The sequence below is a fragment of the Ranitomeya imitator genome, chromosome 2, assembly GCF_032444005.1.
Source record: "Ranitomeya imitator isolate aRanImi1 chromosome 2, aRanImi1.pri, whole genome shotgun sequence".
Taxonomy (NCBI): Eukaryota; Metazoa; Chordata; class Amphibia; order Anura; family Dendrobatidae; genus Ranitomeya; species Ranitomeya imitator.
The window spans coordinates 765,994,553-766,014,208 of NC_091283.1; the positions used below are offsets into that span (position 1 = coordinate 765,994,553).

Here is a 19,656-nt window from a genome sequence, read left to right on the forward strand (position 1 = left end):
CTCGCCGGTTATCAATGTATCCAGTGTGTCTTGTTACCTCTGCTCCCTGCTCCTAGAACCTATTGGACAAGCTAAGTTTGGATTTTCCTGTTTTGTGTTTTGCTTAATTTGGTTTTTAGTCCAGCCTGCAGATATGTGATTCTCTGCTGCTGGTTGCTCTAGTGGGCTGAAATTGCTTTTCATGTACCATGAGTTGGCACATGAGTTCAAGTAATTTCAGGATGGTTTTTTGAAGGGTTTTTCGCTGACCGCGCAGTTCACTTTTGTATCCTCTGCTATCTAGCTTTAGCGGGCCTCATTTTGCTGAAACTGTTTTCATACTACGCATGTGCTTTCCTCTCATTTCACCGTCATTATATGTGGGGGGCTGCTATTTGCTGTGGGGTATTTCTCTGGAGGCAAGAGAGGTCTGTGTTTCTTCTGATAGGGGAAGTTAGATCTTCGGCTGGAGCGAGACGTCTAGGATCATCGTAGGCACGTTCCCCGGCTACTTTTATTTGTGTGTTAGGTTCAGGGTCGCGGTCAGCTCAGGTTCCATCGCCCTAGAGCTTGTTTGTATCTGTGCTTGTCCTTTTTGTGATCCCCTGCCATTGGGATCATGACAGTGAGCCTGGGGATCGGAGGCTGGGGATTGGGTGCTGGGGGAGCCTGGGGATCGGAGGCTGGGGATCGGGTGCTGGGGGAGCCTGGGGATCGGGAGGCTGGGGATCGGGTGCTGGGGGAGCCTGGGGATCGGGTGCTGGGGGAGCCTGGGGATCGGAGGCTGGGGATTGGGTGCTGGGGGAGCCTGGGGATCAGAGGCTGGGGATTGGGTGCTGGGGGAGCCTGGGGATCGGAGGCTGGGGATTGGGTGCTGGGGGAGCCTGGGGATCGGAGGCTGGGGATTGGGTGCTGGGGGAGCCTGGGGATCGGAGGCTGGGGATTGGGTGCTGGGGGAGCCTGGGGATCGGAGGCTGGGGATTGGGTGCTGGGGGAGGCTGGGGATTGGGTGCTGGGGGAGGCTGGGGATTGGGTGCTGGGGGAGCCTGGGGATCAGAGGCTGGGGATTGGGTGCTGGGGGAGGCTGGGGATTGGGTGCTGGGGGAGGCTGGGCATTGGGTTCTGAGGATCAGGAGGCTGGGGATCGGGTGCTGGGGGAGGCTGGGGATCGGAGGCTGGGGGAGCCTGGGGATCGGAGGCTGGGGATTGGGTGCTGGGGGAGCCTGGGGATCGGAGGCTGGGGATTGGGTGCTGGGGGAGCCTGGGGATCGGAGGCTGGGGATTGGGTGCTGGGGGAGCCTGGGGATCGGAGGCTGGGGATTGGGTGCTGGGGGAGCCTGGGGATCGGAGGCTGGGGATTGGGTGCTGGGGGAGCCTGGGGATCGGAGGCTGGGGATTGGGTGCTGGGGGAGCCTGGGGATCGGAGGCTGGGGATTGGGTGCTGGGGGAGCCTGGGGATCGGCGGCTGGGGATTGGGTGCTGGGGGAGCCTGGGGATCGGAGGCTGGGGATTGGGTGCTGGGGGAGCCTGGGGATCGGAGGCTGGGGATTGGGTGCTGGGGGAGCCTGGGGATCGGAGGCTGGGGATCGGAGGCTGGGGATTGGGTGCTGGGGGAGGCTGGGGATTGGGTTCTGAGGATCAGGAGGCTGGGGATCGGGTGCTGGGTGAGGCTGGGGATCGGAGGCTGGGGGAGCCTGGGGATCGGAGGCTGGGGATTGGGTGCTGGGGGAGGCTGGGGATTGGGTTCTGAGGATCAGGAGGCTGGGGATCGGGTGCTGGGGGAGGCTGGGGATCGGAGGCTGGGGGAGGCTGGGGATCGGAGGCTGGGGATTGGGTGCTGGTGGAGGCTGGGGATTGGGTTCTGAGGATCAGCAGGCTGGGGATCGGGGGGCTGGGGATCGGGAGGCTGGGGATTGGGTGCTGAGGATCAGGAGGCTGAGGATCAGGAGGCTGGGGATCGGGAGGCTGGGGTTCAGGAGGCTGGGGATTAGGGTGCTGGGGGAGGCTGGGGATTGGGTGCTGGGGGAGGCTGGGGATTGGGTGCTGGGGGAGGCTGGGGATCAGGAGGCTGGGGATTGGGTGCTGGGGATCAGGAGGCTGGGGATTGGGTGCTGGGGATCAGGAGGCTGGGGATTGGGTGCTGAGGATCAGTAGGCTGGGGATCATGAGGCTGGGGATCGGGTGCTGGGGATCAGGAGGCTGGGGATCGGGTGCTGGGGATCAGGGTGTTGGGGATCGGGAGGCTGGGGATCGGGAAGCTGGAGATCATGAGGCTGGGGATCAGGAGGCGGATTGGGAGGCTGGGGATCAGGAGGCTGGGGATTGTGGTGCTGGGGATCACGAGGCTGGGGATAGGGGTTCTGGGGATCATGAGGCTGGGGATCATGAGGCTGGGGATCAGGAGGCGGATCGGGAGGCTGGAGATCATGAGGCTGGGGAGCGGGGAGCTGGGCATTGGGAGGCTGGGGATGAGGGTGCTGGGGATCGGGGTGCTGGGGATCGGGAGGCTGGGGATTGGGGTGCTGGGGATCGGGGTGCTGGGGATCGGGGTGCTGGGGATCGGGGTGCTGGGGATCGGGAGGCTGGGGATCATGAGGCTGGGAATCGGGGAGCTGGGCATTGGGAGGCTGGGGATGAGGGTGCTGGGGATCGGGGTGCTGGGGATCGGGAGGCTGGGGATCGGGGTGCTGGGGATCGGGAGGCTGGGGATCGGGGTGCTGGGGATCGGGTGCTGAGGATCAGGAGGCTGGGGATCAGGAGGCTGGGGATCGGGGTGTTGGGGATCGGGAGGCTGGGGATCGGGGTGCTGGGGATCAGGAGGCTGGGCATCATGAGGCTGGGGATCAGGGTGCTGGGGATCGGGGTGCTAAACATCAACGTGGAGATGACCTCTTCATTATCTACCTTGGGCTAAGTTCACACACAGTTTTCTACATGGATTTTGTGCCAGATCTGCTCCAAAATCCACATTAATAAAACTGCTTCAGATATTCTGAATACTCTTCATATTCATTTCTATTGCATATACTCATTGCTGTTCATATTGTGAGTTAGTTTGAGTTTTTATGACTGAATATTAAAAACCTCTCTACAGAAAAAAATATAATAATTATCATCACTTGGAGAAAATACTTCAATAACGCTCCAAGAAAGCAACCCCAAAATGCAACGTTTCCTGAAGTAAATTCCTCTTTGAAACCTTTAAAAAGTCATAGCTTTGTCATTTATATTTTTAACCAAAGCCTGTCGGATCCGACGCAGGACAGAGCCCAGTGGTGCCTGGCGGACTGTAATGGTGGACAATAGGTTTTCCGGAGGTGCTGCCAGAACTTTTGGTGAAAAGGATTTTCTGAGATTTGTTTAACCCATGAGACTTCCAGAGGTTAATTGGGTATTCTACATTTGGAAAACCTCTGTCCCCCGGCTGCAGTTTATTTTAAAAAAAAATGAGCAAATTGTGCTTTACTTACCCTCCACAGGTGATATCTTTCTCTGACAGCATTGGCTGCAGGTAGCTCCGATCGTTGTCGTCAACCATTTCGATGCCTCTTTTCCCCATTCAAAAGTTAAAAAAATCCAAAATTAAAATGCAAAAAGAACATTTGGTTGCCTTGTCCAAAAAAATCCAAATATTAAAAATATCAAAATATTAAATTATTTAAACCATATGTAAAAGGACTAAAACAAAACCGCCAGAATTTCATTGCTGCTTTTTTGGGGGGTCACTCCAATAGAAAGGGATCAAAATGTCAAATGTACCCCAAAACAGTATCAATAAAAACTAGCTCAGTGCACAAAAAACAAGCCGACCCCCAGCTCCATGGACAGAAAAGATACAAATGCTACGTTTCAGAAGATTGGGACACAATTTTTTTTACAAGGTTCTGAATTTATGTTAATCACTAAAATACAAGACCTTCTAGGATTAGTATCGATAGCAATACTGACATGTACAAATCATATCGCAATGTCATTTATACCACACAATGAAGACAAAACCGGCCGGTGAGTGTACTGCCATGCAAGTCCCACCAAGGACAACATGTGCTAGGAGATTGTATGTTCTCCCCGTGTCTGCGTGGGTTTCCTCCAATTTCCTTCCACACTCAACAGAAACACGGACAGCGATGATAATGCATGTAAAGCGCTGCAGCATATGATGGCGCTATATCAGCAAAGTATAATCCTATATTATTATTTCAAAACACTCTTTTTCGGTGATTCCTTTGTATCTCCGTTCATACTGCCCCCCCCACACACAAATGATGCACCATTTGAAGGGTAAACTTGCCCCCTTCAGCAAGAAAATAGCCAAACAAACCACACATTCATGATGTGATCGCAAAATACATTTTAAACATAAATTTTCATAAAACTGCAGTAAGGAAAAATGACCTGCAGGTGGCACCACACTACCCCAAAGCACAATACCACAAAGCTGAAACAAATCCTAACATTTGCCTTGGCGGCTTTCCAGCTTGCCGAACTCCAAAGTCAAAGTAGCACTGCTGTACAGGGAGCTGCTCCGTTCACATACATAGGGCTGTGCTGCACTTCCCTACACGGCAGATAGATGGCAGTGCTGCTGTGGAGGGGAAAAAAAATGCTGCTGCCCCTGTTCTTCTGCAAGGTCCTCACAATCAGACCCCTTCTGATCAGTAAGTAAAATACCATTATGTTTAATGATGGGGGATCTCCTTTAGGCTGGAGTCACACACAACGTATAAAAAAAAATCGGTCCGTTTTACACGGACGAGAATCGAAGAAATGTTCCCTGAACAGTGATCTGTATGTCATCCGTGTGCAGTGCGAGGAAGCAATTTTCTCGCATGTAAGCATCCGTGTGATATCCATATGGCACGATTTTCTCACTGGCTTGCAAAATGGACATATAATGCATCCATGGGCTGAAATATTAGTGAAAATATATATAGTCTATATATACAGTACAGACCAAAAGTTTGGACACACCTTCTCATTTAAAGATTTTTCTGTATTTTCATGACTATGAAAATTGTACATTCACACTGAAGGCATCAAAATTATGAATTAACACATGTGGAATTATATACTTAACAAAAAAGTGTGAAACAACTGAAAATATGTCTTATATTCTAGGTTCTTCAAAGTAGCCACCTTTTGTGTTGATCACTGCTTTGCACACTCTTGGCACCTTGTTGTCAGCATTCCTTTTTCCTTTCAGGCTCCTCTGTGTCTCCGCCATACCTGCCCTGTGCCTGTGCTCCATGTCTCCGCCATACCTGCCCTATGCCTGTGCTCCGTGTCTCCGCCATACCTGCCCTATGCCTGCGCTCCGTGTCTCCGCCATACCTGCCCTGTGCCTGTGCTCCGCGTCTCCGCCATACCTGCCCTGTGCCTGTGCTCCATGTCTCTGCCATACCGGTCCTGTGCCTGTGCTCCGTGGCTCCGTCATACCTGCCCTGTGCCTGTGCTCCATGTCTCCGCCATACCTGCCCTATGCCTGTGCTCCGAGTCTCCGCCATACCTGCCCTGTGCCTGTGCTCCATGTCTCCGCCATACCTGCCCTATGCCTGTGCTCCGTGTCTCCGCCATACCTGCCCGGTGCCTGTGCTCCGTGTCTCCGCCATACCTGCCCTGTGCCTGTGCTCCGTGTCTCCGCCACACCTCTCCTGTGCCGGTGCTCCATGTCTCCGCCATACCTGTCCTATGCCTGTACTCCGTGTGTTATGGCTGGCAATCAGGCAACACAGCGTGCAGTAATCAGCGCACATACAGAGATCTGGCAATAACCCAAAACAATAGGACGAGCTCTGAGACGTGGAATCTCTGTAGACTGCAGTACCTGATCTATCCTCACACAACTGGAAGCAGCAGTGGATTGCGCCTATCAACTACCTATGCAACTCGGCACTGCCTGAGGAGCTGACTAGCCTGAAGATAGAAATACAAGCCTGACTTACCTCAGAGAAATACCCCAAAGGAATAGGCAGCCCCCACATATAATGACTGTTAGCAAGATGAAAAGACAAACGTAGGAATGAAATAGATTCAGCAAAGTGAGGCCCGATATTCTAGACAGAGCGAGGATAGCAAAGAGAACTATGCAGTCTACAAAAAACCCTAAAACGAAAACCACACAAAGGGGCAAAAAGACCCACCGTGCCGAACTAACAGCACGGCGGTGCACCCCTTTGCTTCTCAGAGCCTCCAGCAAAAGATAATAACAAGCTGGACAGAAAAAACAGAAAACAAACTAGAAGCACTTATCTAACAGAGCAGCAGGCCCAAGGAAAGATGCAGTAGCTCAGATCCAACACTGGAACATTGACAAGGAGCAAGGAAGACAGACTCAGGTGGAGCTAAATAGCAAGGCAGCCAACGAGCTCACCAAAACACCTGAGGGAGGAAGCCCAGAGACTGCAATACCACTTGTGACCACAGAAGTGAACTCAGCCACAGAATTCACAACAGTACCCCCCCCTTGAGGAGGGGTCACCGAACCCTCACCAGAACCCCCAGGCCGACCAGGATGAGCCACATGAAAGGCACGAACAAGATCTGGGGCATGGACATCAGAGGCAAAAACCCAGGAATTATCTTCCTGAGCATAACCCTTCCATTTGACCAGATACTGGAGTTTCCGTCTAGAGACACGAGAATCCAAAATCTTCTCCACAATATACTCCAATTCCCCCTCCACCAAAACAGGGGCAGGAGGCTCCACAGATGGAACCATAGGTGCCACGTATCTCCTCAACAACGACCTATGGAATACATTATGTATGGAAAAGGAGTCTGGGAGGGTCAGACGAAAAGACACCGGATTGAGAATCTCAGAAATCCTATACGGACCAATAAAACGAGGTTTAAATTTAGGAGAGGAAACCTTCATAGGTATATGACGAGAAGATAACCAAACCAGATCCCCAACACGAAGTCGGGGTCCCACACGGCGTCTGCGATTAGCGAAAAGCTGAGCCTTCTCCTGGGACAAGGTCAAATTGTCCACTACCTGAGTCCAGATCTGCTGCAACCTGTCCACCACATAATCCACACCAGGACAGTCCGAAGACTCAACCTGTCCTGAAGAGAAACGAGGATGGAACCCAGAATTGCAGAAAAATGGAGAGACCAAGGTAGCCGAGCTGGCCCGATTATTAAGGGCGAACTCAGCCAACGGCAGAAATGACACCCAATCATCCTGGTCAGCGGAAACAAAACATCTCAGATATGTTTCCAAGGTCTGATTGGTTCGTTCGGTCTGGCCATTAGTCTGAGGATGGAAGGCCGAGGAAAAAGATAGGTCAATGCCCATCCTACCACAAAAGGCTCGCCAGAACCTCGAGACAAACTGGGAACCTCTGTCAGAAACAATATTCTCAGGAATGCCATGTAAACGAACCACATGCTGGAAGAACAAAGGCACCAAATCAGAGGAGGAAGGCAATTTAACCAAGGGCACCAGATGGACCATTTTAGAAAAGCGATCACAGACCACCCAAATGACAGACATCTTTTGAGAAACGGGAAGGTCAGAAATGAAATCCATCGAAATATGTGTCCAAGGCCTCTTCGGGACCGGCAAGGGCAAAAGCAACCCACTGGCACGTGAACAGCAGGGCTTAGCCCTAGCACAAATTCCACAGGACTGCACAAAAGCACGCACATCCCGTGACAGAGATGGCCACCAGAAGGATCTAGCAACCAACTCCCTGGTACCAAAGATTCCTGGATGACCGGCCAGCACCGAACAATGAAGTTCAGAGATAACTTTACTAGTCCACCTATCAGGGACGAACAGTTTCTCGGCCGGACAACGATCAGGTTTATTAGCCTGAAATTTCTGCAACACTCTCCGCAAATCAGGGGAGATGGCAGACACAATGACTCCTTCCTTGAGGATACTCGCCGGCTCAGATAACCCCGGAGAGTCGGGCACAAAACTCCTAGACAGAGCATCCGCCTTCACATTTTTAGAGCCCGGAAGGTATGAAATCACAAAATCAAAACGAGCAAAAAATAACGACCAACGGGCCTGTCTAGGATTCAAGCGCTTGGCAGACTCAAGATAAGTAAGGTTCTTATGATCAGTCAAAACCACCACGCGATGCTTAGCACCCTCAAGCCAATGACGCCACTCCTCGAATGCCCACTTCATGGCCAGCAACTCTCGGTTGCCCACATCATAATTACGCTCAGCAGCAGAAAATTTCCTGGAAAAGAAAGCACATGGTTTGAACACTGAGCAACCAGAACCTCTCTGTGACAAAACCGCCCCTGCACCAATCTCAGAAGCATCAACCTCGACCTGGAACGGAAGAGAAACATCAGGTTGACACAACACAGGGGCACAGCAAAAACGACGCTTCAACTCCTGAAAAGCTTCCACGGCAGCAGAAGACCAATTAACCAAATCAGCACCCTTCTTGGTCAAATCGGTCAATGGTCTGGCAATGCTAGAAAAATTACAGATGAAGCGACGATAAAAATTAGCAAAGCCCAGGAATTTCTGCAAACTTTTTAGAGATGTCGGCTGAGTCCAATCCTGGATGGCCTGAACCTTAACCGGATCCATCTCGATAGTAGAAGGGGAAAAGATGAACCCCAAAAATGAAACTTTCTGCACACCGAAGAGACACTTTGATCCCTTCACGAACAAGGAATTAGCACGCAGTACCTGGAAAACCATTCTGACTTGCTTCACATGAGACTCCCAATCATCTGAGAAGATCAAAATGTCATCCAAGTAAACAATCAAGAATTTATCCAGATACTCACGGAAAATGTCATGCATAAAAGACTGAAAAACAGATGGAGCATTGGCAAGTCCGAACGGCATCACCAGATACTCAAAATGACCCTCGGGCGTATTAAATGCCGTTTTCCATTCATCTCCCTGCCTGATTCTCACCAGATTATACGCACCACGAAGATCAATCTTAGTAAACCAACTAGCCCCCTTAATCCGAGCAAACAAGTCAGAAATCAATGGCAAGGGATACTGAAACTTAACAGTGATCTTATTAAGAAGGCGGTAATCAATACACGGTCTTAGCGAACCATCCTTCTTGGCTACAAAAAAGAACCCTGCTCCCAATGGTGACGACGATGGGCGAATATGTCCCTTCTCCAGGGACTCCTTCACATAACTGCGCATAGCGGTGTGTTCAGGTACGGACAAATTAAATAAACGACCCTTAGGGAATTTACTACCAGGAATCAAATCGATAGCACAATCACAATTCCTATGCGGAGGAAGGGCATCAGACTTGGACTCTTCAAATACATCCTGAAAGTCCGACAAGAACTCTGGGATGTCAGAAGGAATGGATGACGAAATAGACAAAAATGGAACATCACCATGTACTCCCTGATAACCCCAGCTGGTTACCGACATAGAGTTCCAATCCAATACTGGATTATGGGTTTGTAGCCATGGCAACCCCAACACGACCACATCATGCAAATTATGCAGTACCAAAAAGCGAATAACTTCCTGATGTGCAGGAGCCATGCACATGGTCAGCTGGGCCCAGTACTGAGGCTTATTCTTGGCCAGAGGTGTAACATCAATTCCTCTCAACGGAATAGGACACCGCAAAGGCTCCAAGAAAAATCCACAACGTTTAGCATAATCCAAATCCATCAGATTCAGGGCAGCGCCTGAATCCACAAACGCCATGACAGAATATGATGACAAAGAGCACATTAAGGTAATGGACAAAAGGAATTTGGACTGTACAGTACCAATAACGGCAGAGCTATCGAACCGCCTAGTGCGTTTAGGACAATTAGAAATAGCATGAGTAGAATCACCACAATAGAAACACAGTCTGTTCAGACGTCTGTGTTCGTGCCGTTCTACTTTAGTCATAGTCCTGTCGCACTGCATAGGCTCAGGCTTACTCTCAGACAATACCGCCAGATGGTGCACAGATTTACGCTCGCGCAAGCGACGACCGATCTGAATGGCCAAGGACATAGACTCATTCAAACCAGCAGGCATAGGAAATCCCACCATTACATCCTTAAGAGCTTCAGAGAGACCCTTTCTGAACAAAGCCGCTAGTGCAGATTCATTCCACAGAGTGAGTACTGACCATTTTCTAAATTTCTGACAATATACTTCTACATCATCCTGACCCTGGCATAAAGCCAGCAGATTTTTCTCAGCTTGATCCACTGAATTGGGCTCATCGTAAAGCAATCCCAGCGCCTGGAAAAATGCATCAACATTACTCAATGCAGAATCTCCTGGTGCAAGAGAAAACGCCCAGTCCTGTGGGTCGCCGCGCAAAAAAGAAATAATAATCAAAACCTGTTGAATAGGATTACCAGAAGAATGAGGTTTCAAGGCCAAAAATAGCTTACAATTGTTTCTGAAGCTCAGGAACTTAGTTCTGTCACCAAAAAACAAATCAGGAATCGGAATTCTTGGTTCTAGCATCGATTTCTGATCAATAGTATCTTGAATCTTTTGTACATTTACAACGAGATTATCCATTGAGGAGCACAGAGCCTGAATATCCATGTCCACAGCTGTGTCCTGAAGCACTCTAATGTCTAGGGGAAAAAAAAGACTGAAGACAGAGCTAAGAAAAAAAAATGATGTCAGGATTTCTTTTTTCCCTCTATTGGAAATCATTGAATGGCTCCTTGTACTGTTATGGCTGGCAATCAGGCAACACAGCGTGCAGTAATCAGCGCACATACAGAGATCTGGCAATAACCCAAAACAATAGGACGAGCTCTGAGACGTGGAATCTCTGTAGACTGCAGTACCTGATCTATCCTCACACAACTGGAAGCAGCAGTGGATTGCGCCTATCAACTACCTATGCAACTCGGCACTGCCTGAGGAGCTGACTAGCCTGAAGATAGAAATACAAGCCTGACTTACCTCAGAGAAATACCCCAAAGGAATAGGCAGCCCCCACATATAATGACTGTTAGCAAGATGAAAAGACAAACGTAGGAATGAAATAGATTCAGCAAAGTGAGGCCCGATATTCTAGACAGAGCGAGGATAGCAAAGAGAACTATGCAGTCTACAAAAAACCCTAAAACGAAAACCACACAAAGGGGCAAAAAGACCCACCGTGCCGAACTAACAGCACGGCGGTGCACCCCTTTGCTTCTCAGAGCCTCCAGCAAAAGATAATAACAAGCTGGACAGAAAAAACAGAAAACAAACTAGAAGCACTTATCTAACAGAGCAGCAGGCCCAAGGAAAGATGCAGTAGCTCAGATCCAACACTGGAACATTGACAAGGAGCAAGGAAGACAGACTCAGGTGGAGCTAAATAGCAAGGCAGCCAACGAGCTCACCAAAACACCTGAGGGAGGAAGCCCAGAGACTGCAATACCACTTGTGACCACAGAAGTGAACTCAGCCACAGAATTCACAACATCCGTGGCTCCGCCATACCTGTCCTGTGCCTGTGCTCCGTGTCTCCGCCATACCTGCCCTGTGCCTTGCTCCGTGTCTCCGCCATACCTGCCCTGTGCCTGTGCTCCATGTCTCCGCCATATCTGCTCTGTGCCTGTGCTCCGTGTCTCTGCCATACCTGCCCTGTGCCTGTGCTCCGTGTCTCTGCCATACCTGCCCTGTGCCTGTGCTCTGTGTCTCCGCCATACCTGCCCTGTGCCTGTGCTCTGTGTCTCCGCCATACCTGCCCTGTGCCTTGCGCCGTGTCTCCGCCATACCTGCCCTGTGCCTGTGCTCCGTGTCTCCGCCATACTTGCCCTGTACCTGTGCTTCGTGTCTCCGCCATACCTGCCCTGTGCCTGTGCTCCGTGTCGCCGCCATACCTGCCCTGTGCCTGTGCTCCGTGTCTCCGCCATACCTGCCCTGTGCCTGTGTTCCGTGTCTCCGCCATACCTGCTCTGTCCGTGTGCTCCGTGTCTCCGCCATACCTGCCCTGTGCCTGTGCTCTGTGTCTCCGCCATACCTGCACTATGCCTGTGCTCTGTGTCTCCACCGTATCGGCCCTGTGTCTCCGCCATACCTGCCCTGTTTCTTTGTCCCGTGTCTCCGCTGTATCAGTCCTGTGTCTCTGCCATACCTGCTCCATATCTCCGTCATACCTGTCCTGTGCCCGTGCCCCATGTCTCCGCCGTACGTCCCAATCATACCTGCCTCGTGTCTCCGCCATATTTGTCCCTGAGTCTCTGTCTTTTTTGCCCTTTGTCATTACATATACTTGTCCAGCATCTTGTCTTGTCTTCCTGGCTTTATTACTTTTTAGCAGCATTGTTTTTGTCCATGTCCGGCTCCTGAAGTTCCATCACACCCAGCTTTCCCAGTTCCAGTCTTTTCCGTTCTGTCTTCAGTCTCCTTTTCTCTAAATTATTCGCCCCTTTGGCTCTAGCAGTTGTGTCTCCATCCCCCTTGGGCCTGCTCCTAACGCTTCCTGTATAGGGGGTGGTTCCATCTGGTCCGCTCGTCCTTGGGGGCTCTAAAGCCACGACCCAGAGGGTCCACTATCGGGTTCTATTCAGAATCCTCACAATAGTTTTTATGCCTTCAGTGTGAATGTACAATTTTCATAGTCATGAAAATACAGAAAACTCTTTAAATGAGGTGTGTCCAAACTTTTGATCTGTACTGTACATACAGTATATACCTGGAGGAAGACACATGTGGTGTCGAAACATGTCGTCCATAAGGGATTGAATGTATGCAATATTGTTACTGAAGATATCTGGAACTTTTTAATGGATAAATAAAAGGTACCGTATATTTTACTCTACTGTGAAGGAACAAATTATGAAAGATTCTCCATTTTGTGATTTGACTCCATTTTGTTGTTGGTTAAAGATAAATTCTGTTATTTACTTAGGTAGAAGGTTACAGCTGCTATGAAATAACTCTGTCCTGTTTCTCACGAAGATAACATTTTGTTATTCAGCTAGTCTATGGTTCATAATTGGTATAAAGACCTTGAGTATTCTAACTCGAGTGAGCCAGATAAGAGACTCGTGGGAGTATCGCTATACAAGACTGAGGCATCTGTTAATATGTTTTTCTATGCCAAAAAGACATGACTATATCTGTAGTTTCCATTTTTCCTGTATCCTCATGGGTTAAGTTTTTCCTGTATTCTTATAGGTTAAGAACTGTGAGCGTATTCTTATGCTGATTGGTTGAAGTATAATTTGTATGACTATGAAAACTCATACACAATAAACGGGGGCCCAGAGATCTGCTCGATCCCCCACACAGAGGCACGAGTCTCCGTCTGGTCATGTTCAGTTGCCGGCAACGCCCTTTAGATTAATTTGGAAATCACTGAGTCACCCGTGAAGGATCACTTTAGATCCTCCCTCAACAGCTTGGCGCCCGAAAACGTGGGGCCCCCAAACAGGAACGCCTCTGCCCCCCGGAGGACAACAAGACAAAGGACCCTCGGAGCGGACACAGGCACTGGAAAATTGGGACTGATCATCCCCCACAACAACCACGGTAAGTTGGCAGTTATACTGTCCAGACTGACCGTTTGGTGTGGTTTTCCTGTGTTTGTTGCTGCAAAGAGGATCTGAGGTTTGTCCCCGATGGTGGGTGATTTTTGGGTGGAATCATATAGAGGTGTAGTTCCGTTGGGAGCCCAGTGCTCGAACCGTACCTCATAAGGGACGGACACCCCGGATTGACCAGTGATGTAATTCTCTTTATAGTCAAAATATCCTGAATTCCTGATCATTGTTAGAATCAGGCGCGGTGAGGTGATCGAAGATTGGGTAGGATACGTAACTCAGGAATATATAGAAGTATACAGTATATATATCCAGAGGTATTCGGAGGGAATAGTCTAAGACGCCCTCCTCCTTTCACTGAGTACCGCGTTTTTGGGTTGTCCCAGCGGGGGACAGGTAAACCTAGTGGAATAGACTATATACGGCCGCTCTGGTACTATGCACGACAAAGTAAGGATATTTAGCTCTAAAGGAGAATCATGTTTCCATGGAAGTAAGAGAAGACTTTGAATTTGTGTGTTGAATCTGATACTGTTAGCCCAAAGATGAGGAAAATATTCTCAATCATTGGTGTTTAAAGCAATAGTACAATATTATATTAAAGTAGAAAGAAATATTGTAAGTTTAAAGTAAAAAATGGCGCCTAGTTTTAGAAGGTACATATATGCTAGCCACCTTAGGGAGAGACCCAAGTTGGGCTAAATGTAGCGGGACGAAAGAGACCGAAAAGCCCTCTACTTAAAGGAAATACATAGTGGATCACCTAGTTTTAGAAGGAAACTTGAAAGAGATGGTTATCAGTGTGATTGAAAGATTGGTAAAAGTTTCACCTGCTTCAAGTTGAGTGGTTGATATATAGCAAATTAAGGATTAACAGAGAAAGTGAATTCGGATTTGTTTTTGTTACGTTGAAAAAAGGAAAGTTGTCTATTACTATGACAAAAAGTGGATGTTTGTGGTGCCAGAAGGAACTGAGAAAGTGATTGAGGGTAATGTGTTAGAAAGACAAATAATTAAAAATAATAATCTGAAACAGGGGGGCTCCCTGCTAGATGATAAGGTCCCTCCCCAGGAAATCAAGCCTCTTCTCCCGACTGTAAGCTCTGTGCCCCTTAACCCCAAAGCTCCAATATATCCTGGGTTGCCAAAACTCAGTGCGCCCCCACCCTATGATCCTGCCGGGTGGATTTGTGATGTATGCAGAGTTACTAATTCTCAGTGGAGACAGGTCTGTTACAATTGTGAAGCAAGAAGACTTGGAGTTGTAGCCCCCACCTTTCCCTTGCTAAACGCTGACGGCACTTATTATCAGCCACCGCCAGCACCAGTCCCTGGCATATGCCCTGAAGAAGAGAGTAAGAAAGCTCTTGAAACGCGTAGGCTTCAATAAAAAACCTAAAATCTACCTCGTGAGCGCGGTCTTCAGTTCGCCCAAGACTACTACCCTCAATATCCTTTTGGATTTTTGTGGAGACCTGCTGCTACGGTTATGCCTTCATGGGAGTTGTGACCTTTGGTTCACAACTGAAATAGGTGAGCACATTTCCCGCAAAGGATTGTATTCTTTCAAATATAGCGAGACACATTGGGGGCGCCTTGTGTTTTTTTTCTTTAATGAGACCCGATACTGAGACTTCCATTCTGGACGATGCATTGAAAAAAAAAAAGTAGTACAAAGTTTTCAGAAGAATTTAACCCACTCTAAATCAGCAGCTGCAGCGATCTCTGCTCGCTCTCTAGCCCCCACCACCGCAGCTTCAAGGACGCAGCTCGGTTCCTTAGCAGTGGCCCAAGCAACAGACTTTAGCTCCAGCCCCCCTCCCTTACTCAAATCCAGTCTCATACTCCAATATCCATTTTAACCCTGTGTCTGGAAATCTCCCTTGCTATGTTAATTCTCAGATCAAGAGCCTGTTTTAATTAGAGTAGATGGCATACCCAATAAATATACTCTCACAAAACCCATCCCTGTGGGACCTTTCCCTGAAGTTACTGCTCAGTTTGTAATCTCTTCCTCATGTCCGGTAAATTTACTGTGGGCAGATTTATTATCACAGTTCCTGTTATGATTAGGTAATTCAGTACCACAATGGACATAGAAGTCAGAGCACATACAGTGACCTGACAATAACCCAAAAACATAGAACGAGCTCTGAGACGTGGGAACTCTGCTGACCGCAATCCCTATTCCTCTCCAACCACACTAGAGGCAGCCGTGGATTGCGCCTAACGCTCCCTATGCAACTCGGCACAGCCTGAGAAAATAGCTAGCCTGAAGATAGAAAATAAGCCTACCTTGCCTCAGAGAAATACCCCAAAGGAAAAGGCAGCCCCCCACACATAATGACTGTGAGTTAAGATGAAAAGACAAACGTAGAGATGAAATAGATTTAGCAAAGTGAGGCCCGACTTTCTGAACAGAGCGAGGATAGGAAAGGTAACTTTGCGGTCAACACAAAACCCTACAAACAACCATGCAAAGGGGGCAAAAAGACCCTCCGTACCGACTAACGGCACGGAGGTACACCCTCTGCGTCCCAGAGCTACCAGCAAGCAAGAAAAACCAAATAAACAAGCTGGACAGAAAAAACAGCAAACAAAAAATAACACAAGAGCAACTTAGCTATGCAGAGCAGCAGGCCACAGGAACGATCCAGGAGGAAGCAAGTCCAATACTAGAACATTGACTGGAGGCCAGGATCAAAGCACTAGGTGGAGTTAAATAGAGCAGCACCTAACGACTTTACCACATCACCTGAGGAAGGAAACTCAGAAGCCGCAGTACCACTTTCCTCCACCAACGGAAGCTCATAGAGAGAATCAGCCGAAGTACCACTTGTGACCACAGGAGGGAGCTCTGCCACAGAATTCACAACAGTACCCCCCCCTTGGGGAGGGGTCACTGAACCCTCACCAGAGCCCCCAGGACGACCAGGATGAGCCATATGAAAGGCACGAACAAGATCGGGAGCATGGACATCCGAGGCAAAGACCCAGGAATTATCTTCCTGAGCATAACCCTTCCACTTAACCAAATACTGGAGTTTCCATCTAGAAACACGAGAATCCAAAATCTTCTCCACAATATACTCCAACTCCCCCTCCACCAAAACCGGGGCAGGAGGATCAACAGATGGAACCATAGGTGCCACGTATCTCCGCAACAATGACCTATGGAATACGTTATGGATGGAAAAAGAATCTGGAAGGGTCAAACGAAAAGACACAGGATTAAGAACCTCAGAAATCCTATACGGACCAATGAAACGAGGTTTAAACTTAGGAGAGGAAACCTTCATAGGAATATGACGAGAAGACAACCAAACCAAATCCCCAACACGAAGTCGGGGACCCACACAGCGTCTGCGATTAGCAAAACGTTGAGCCTTCTCCTGGGACAAGATCAAATTGTCCACTACATGAGTCCAAATCTGCTGCAACCTGTCCACCACAGTATCCACACCAGGGCAGTCCGAAGACTCAACCTGCCCTGAAGAGAAACGAGGATGGAACCCAGAGTTGCAGAAAAACGGCGAAACCAAGGTAGCCGAGCTGGCCCGATTATTAAGGGCGAACTCAGCCAAAGGCAAAAAGGACACCCAGTCATCCTGATCAGCAGAAACAAAGCATCTCAGATATGTTTCCAAGGTCTGATTGGTTCGTTCGGTCTGGCCATTAGTCTGAGGATGGAAAGCCGAGGAAAAAGACAAGTCAATGCCCATCCTTGCACAAAAGGCTCGCCAAAACCTCGAAACAAACTGGGAACCTCTGTCAGAAACGATATTCTCTGGAATGCCATGTAAACGAACCACATGCTGGAAGAACAATGGCACCAAATCAGAGGAGGAAGGTAATTTAGACAAGGGTACAAATGGACCATCTTAGAGAAGCGATCACAAACTACCCAAATGACTGACATTTTTTGAGAGACGGGAAGATCTGAAATAAAATCCATAGAGATATGTGTCCAAGGCCTCTTCGGGACCGGCAAGGGCAAAAGTAACCCACTGGCACGAGAACAGCAGGGCTTAGCCCGAGCACAAATCCCACAGGACTGCACAAAAGAACGCACATCCCGCGACAGAGATGGCCACCAAAAGGATCTAGCCACTAACTCTCTGGTACCAAAGATTCCACGATGACCAGCCAACACCGAACAATGAACCTCAGAGATAACTCTATTCGTCCACCTATCAGGGACAAACAGTTTCTCCGCTGGGCAACGATCAGGTTTATTATCCTGAAATTTTTGCAGCACCCGCCGCAAATCAGGGGAGATGGCAGACACAATTACTCCCTCTTTGAGAATACCCGCCGGCTCAGACAAACCAGGAGAGTCGGGCACAAAACTCCTAGACAGGGCATCCGCCTTCACATTTTTAGAGCCCGGAAGGTACGAAATCACAAAGTCAAAACGGGCGAAAAACAGCGACCAACGAGCCTGTCTAGGATTCAACCGCTTGGCAGACTCGAGATAAGTCAAGTTCTTATGATCAGTCAAGACCACCATGCGATGCTTAGCTCCCTCAAGCCAATGACGCCACTCCTCGAATGCCCACTTCATGGTCAGCAACTCTCGATTGCCAACATCATAATTTCGCTCAGCAGGCGAAAACTTCCTGGAAAAGAAGGCGCATGGTTTCATCACCGAGCAATCAGAACTTCTCTGCGACAAAACAGCCCCCGCTCCAATCTCAGAAGCATCAACCTCAACCTGGAACGGAAGCGAAACATCTGGCTGACACAACACAGAGGCAGAAGAAAAACGACGCTTCAACTCTTGAAAAGCTTCCACAGCAGCAGAAGACCAATTGACCACATCAGCACCCTTCTTGGTCAAATCGGTCAATGGTTTAGCAATACTAGAAAAATTGCAGATGAAGCGACGATAAAAATTAGCAAAGCCCAGGAACTTTTGCAGACTTTTCAGAGATGTCGGCTGAGTCCAATCATGGATGGCCTGGACCTTAACAGGGTCCATCTCGATAGTAGAAGGGGAAAAAATGAACCCCAAAAATGAAACCTTCTGAACACCAAAGAGACCCTTTGATCCCTTCACAAACAAAGAATTAGCACACAGGACCTGAAACACCGTTCTGACCTGCTTCACATGAGACTCCCAATCATTCGAGAAGACCAAAATATCATCCAAGTACCGTATATACTCGAGTATAAGCCGAGATTTTCAGCCCAAATTTTTGGGCTGAAAGTGCCCCTCTCGGCTTATACTCGAGTCAATGTGGGTGGCAGGGTCGGCGGGTGAGGGGGTGAGGGCGCTGAGGTATACTTACCTAGTCCCAGCGATCCTCGCGCTGTCCCTGCCGTCCCACGGGCTTCTGTGCTGCAGCTTCTTCCCCTCTTCAGCGGTCACGTGGGACCGCTCATTAGAGATATGAATAAGCGGCTCCACCTCCCATAGGGGCGGAGCCGCCTATTCATTCCTCTAATCAGCGGTGCCGGTGACCGCTGACAGGAAGAGCTGCGGCACCGAAGACCAGGCAGAGGGACAGCGCGAGGATCGCCAGGACTAGGTAAGTATAGCATATTCACCTGTCCTCGTTCCAGCCGCCGGGCGCCGCTCCATCTTCCCGGCCGGCGCCTCCATCTTCCCGGCGTCTGCGCTCTGACTGTTCAGTCAGAGCAGAGACGCCGGGAAGATGGAGGCGCCGGAACGAGACGCCGGGAGCTGCAATCAAGGGAGGTGAGTATGTGTTTTTTTTTTTTTATTGCAGCAGCGGCGGCAGAGATTTCTATGGGGCACAATGAACGGTGCAGAGCACCGTATATGGCACAGCAATGGGGCACAATGAACGGTGCAAAGCACCGTATATGGCACAGCAATGGGGCACAATGAACGGTGCAGAGCACCGTATATGGCACAGCAATGGGGCACAATGAACGGTGCAGAGCACCGTATATGGGCACAGATATGGGGCACAATGAACGGTGCAGAGCACCGTATATGGCACAGCAATGGGGCACAATGAACGGTGCAGAGCACCGTATATGGCACAGCAATGGGGCACAATGAACGGTGCAGAGCACCGTATATGGCACAGCAATGGGGCACAATGAACGGTGCAGAGCACCGTATATGGCACAGCAATGGGGCACAATGAACGGTGCAGAGCACCGTATATGGGCACAGATATGGGGCACAATGAACGGTGCAGAGCACCGTATATGGGCACAGATATGGGGCACAATGAACGGTGCAGA

General features: G+C 49.3%; 1 protein-coding gene across 1 annotated transcript; it reads left to right on the forward strand.

Annotated features, from left to right (window-relative positions):
* The first annotated feature begins 598 nt into the window (after positions 1–598).
* Positions 599–1,844, forward strand: LOC138666812 (spidroin-1). The gene is made up of 2 exons (XM_069754987.1): positions 599–1,012; positions 1,113–1,844. Exons 1-2 carry the CDS (start codon positions 599–601, stop codon positions 1,842–1,844), a joined length of 1,146 nt encoding a protein of 381 aa, XP_069611088.1.
* The last annotated feature ends 17,812 nt before the right edge of the window (positions 1,845–19,656 follow it).

Coding starts and splice junctions, on each gene's coding strand:
- LOC138666812 (XM_069754987.1), top strand. CDS start 599: ATGACAGTGAGCCTGGGGATCGGAGGCTGGGGATTGGGTGCTGGGGGA. Junction 1,013..1,112: donor TGGGGGAGGCTGGGGATTGG/GTGCTGGGGGAG, acceptor TCTGAGGATCAG/GAGGCTGGGGATCGGGTGCT.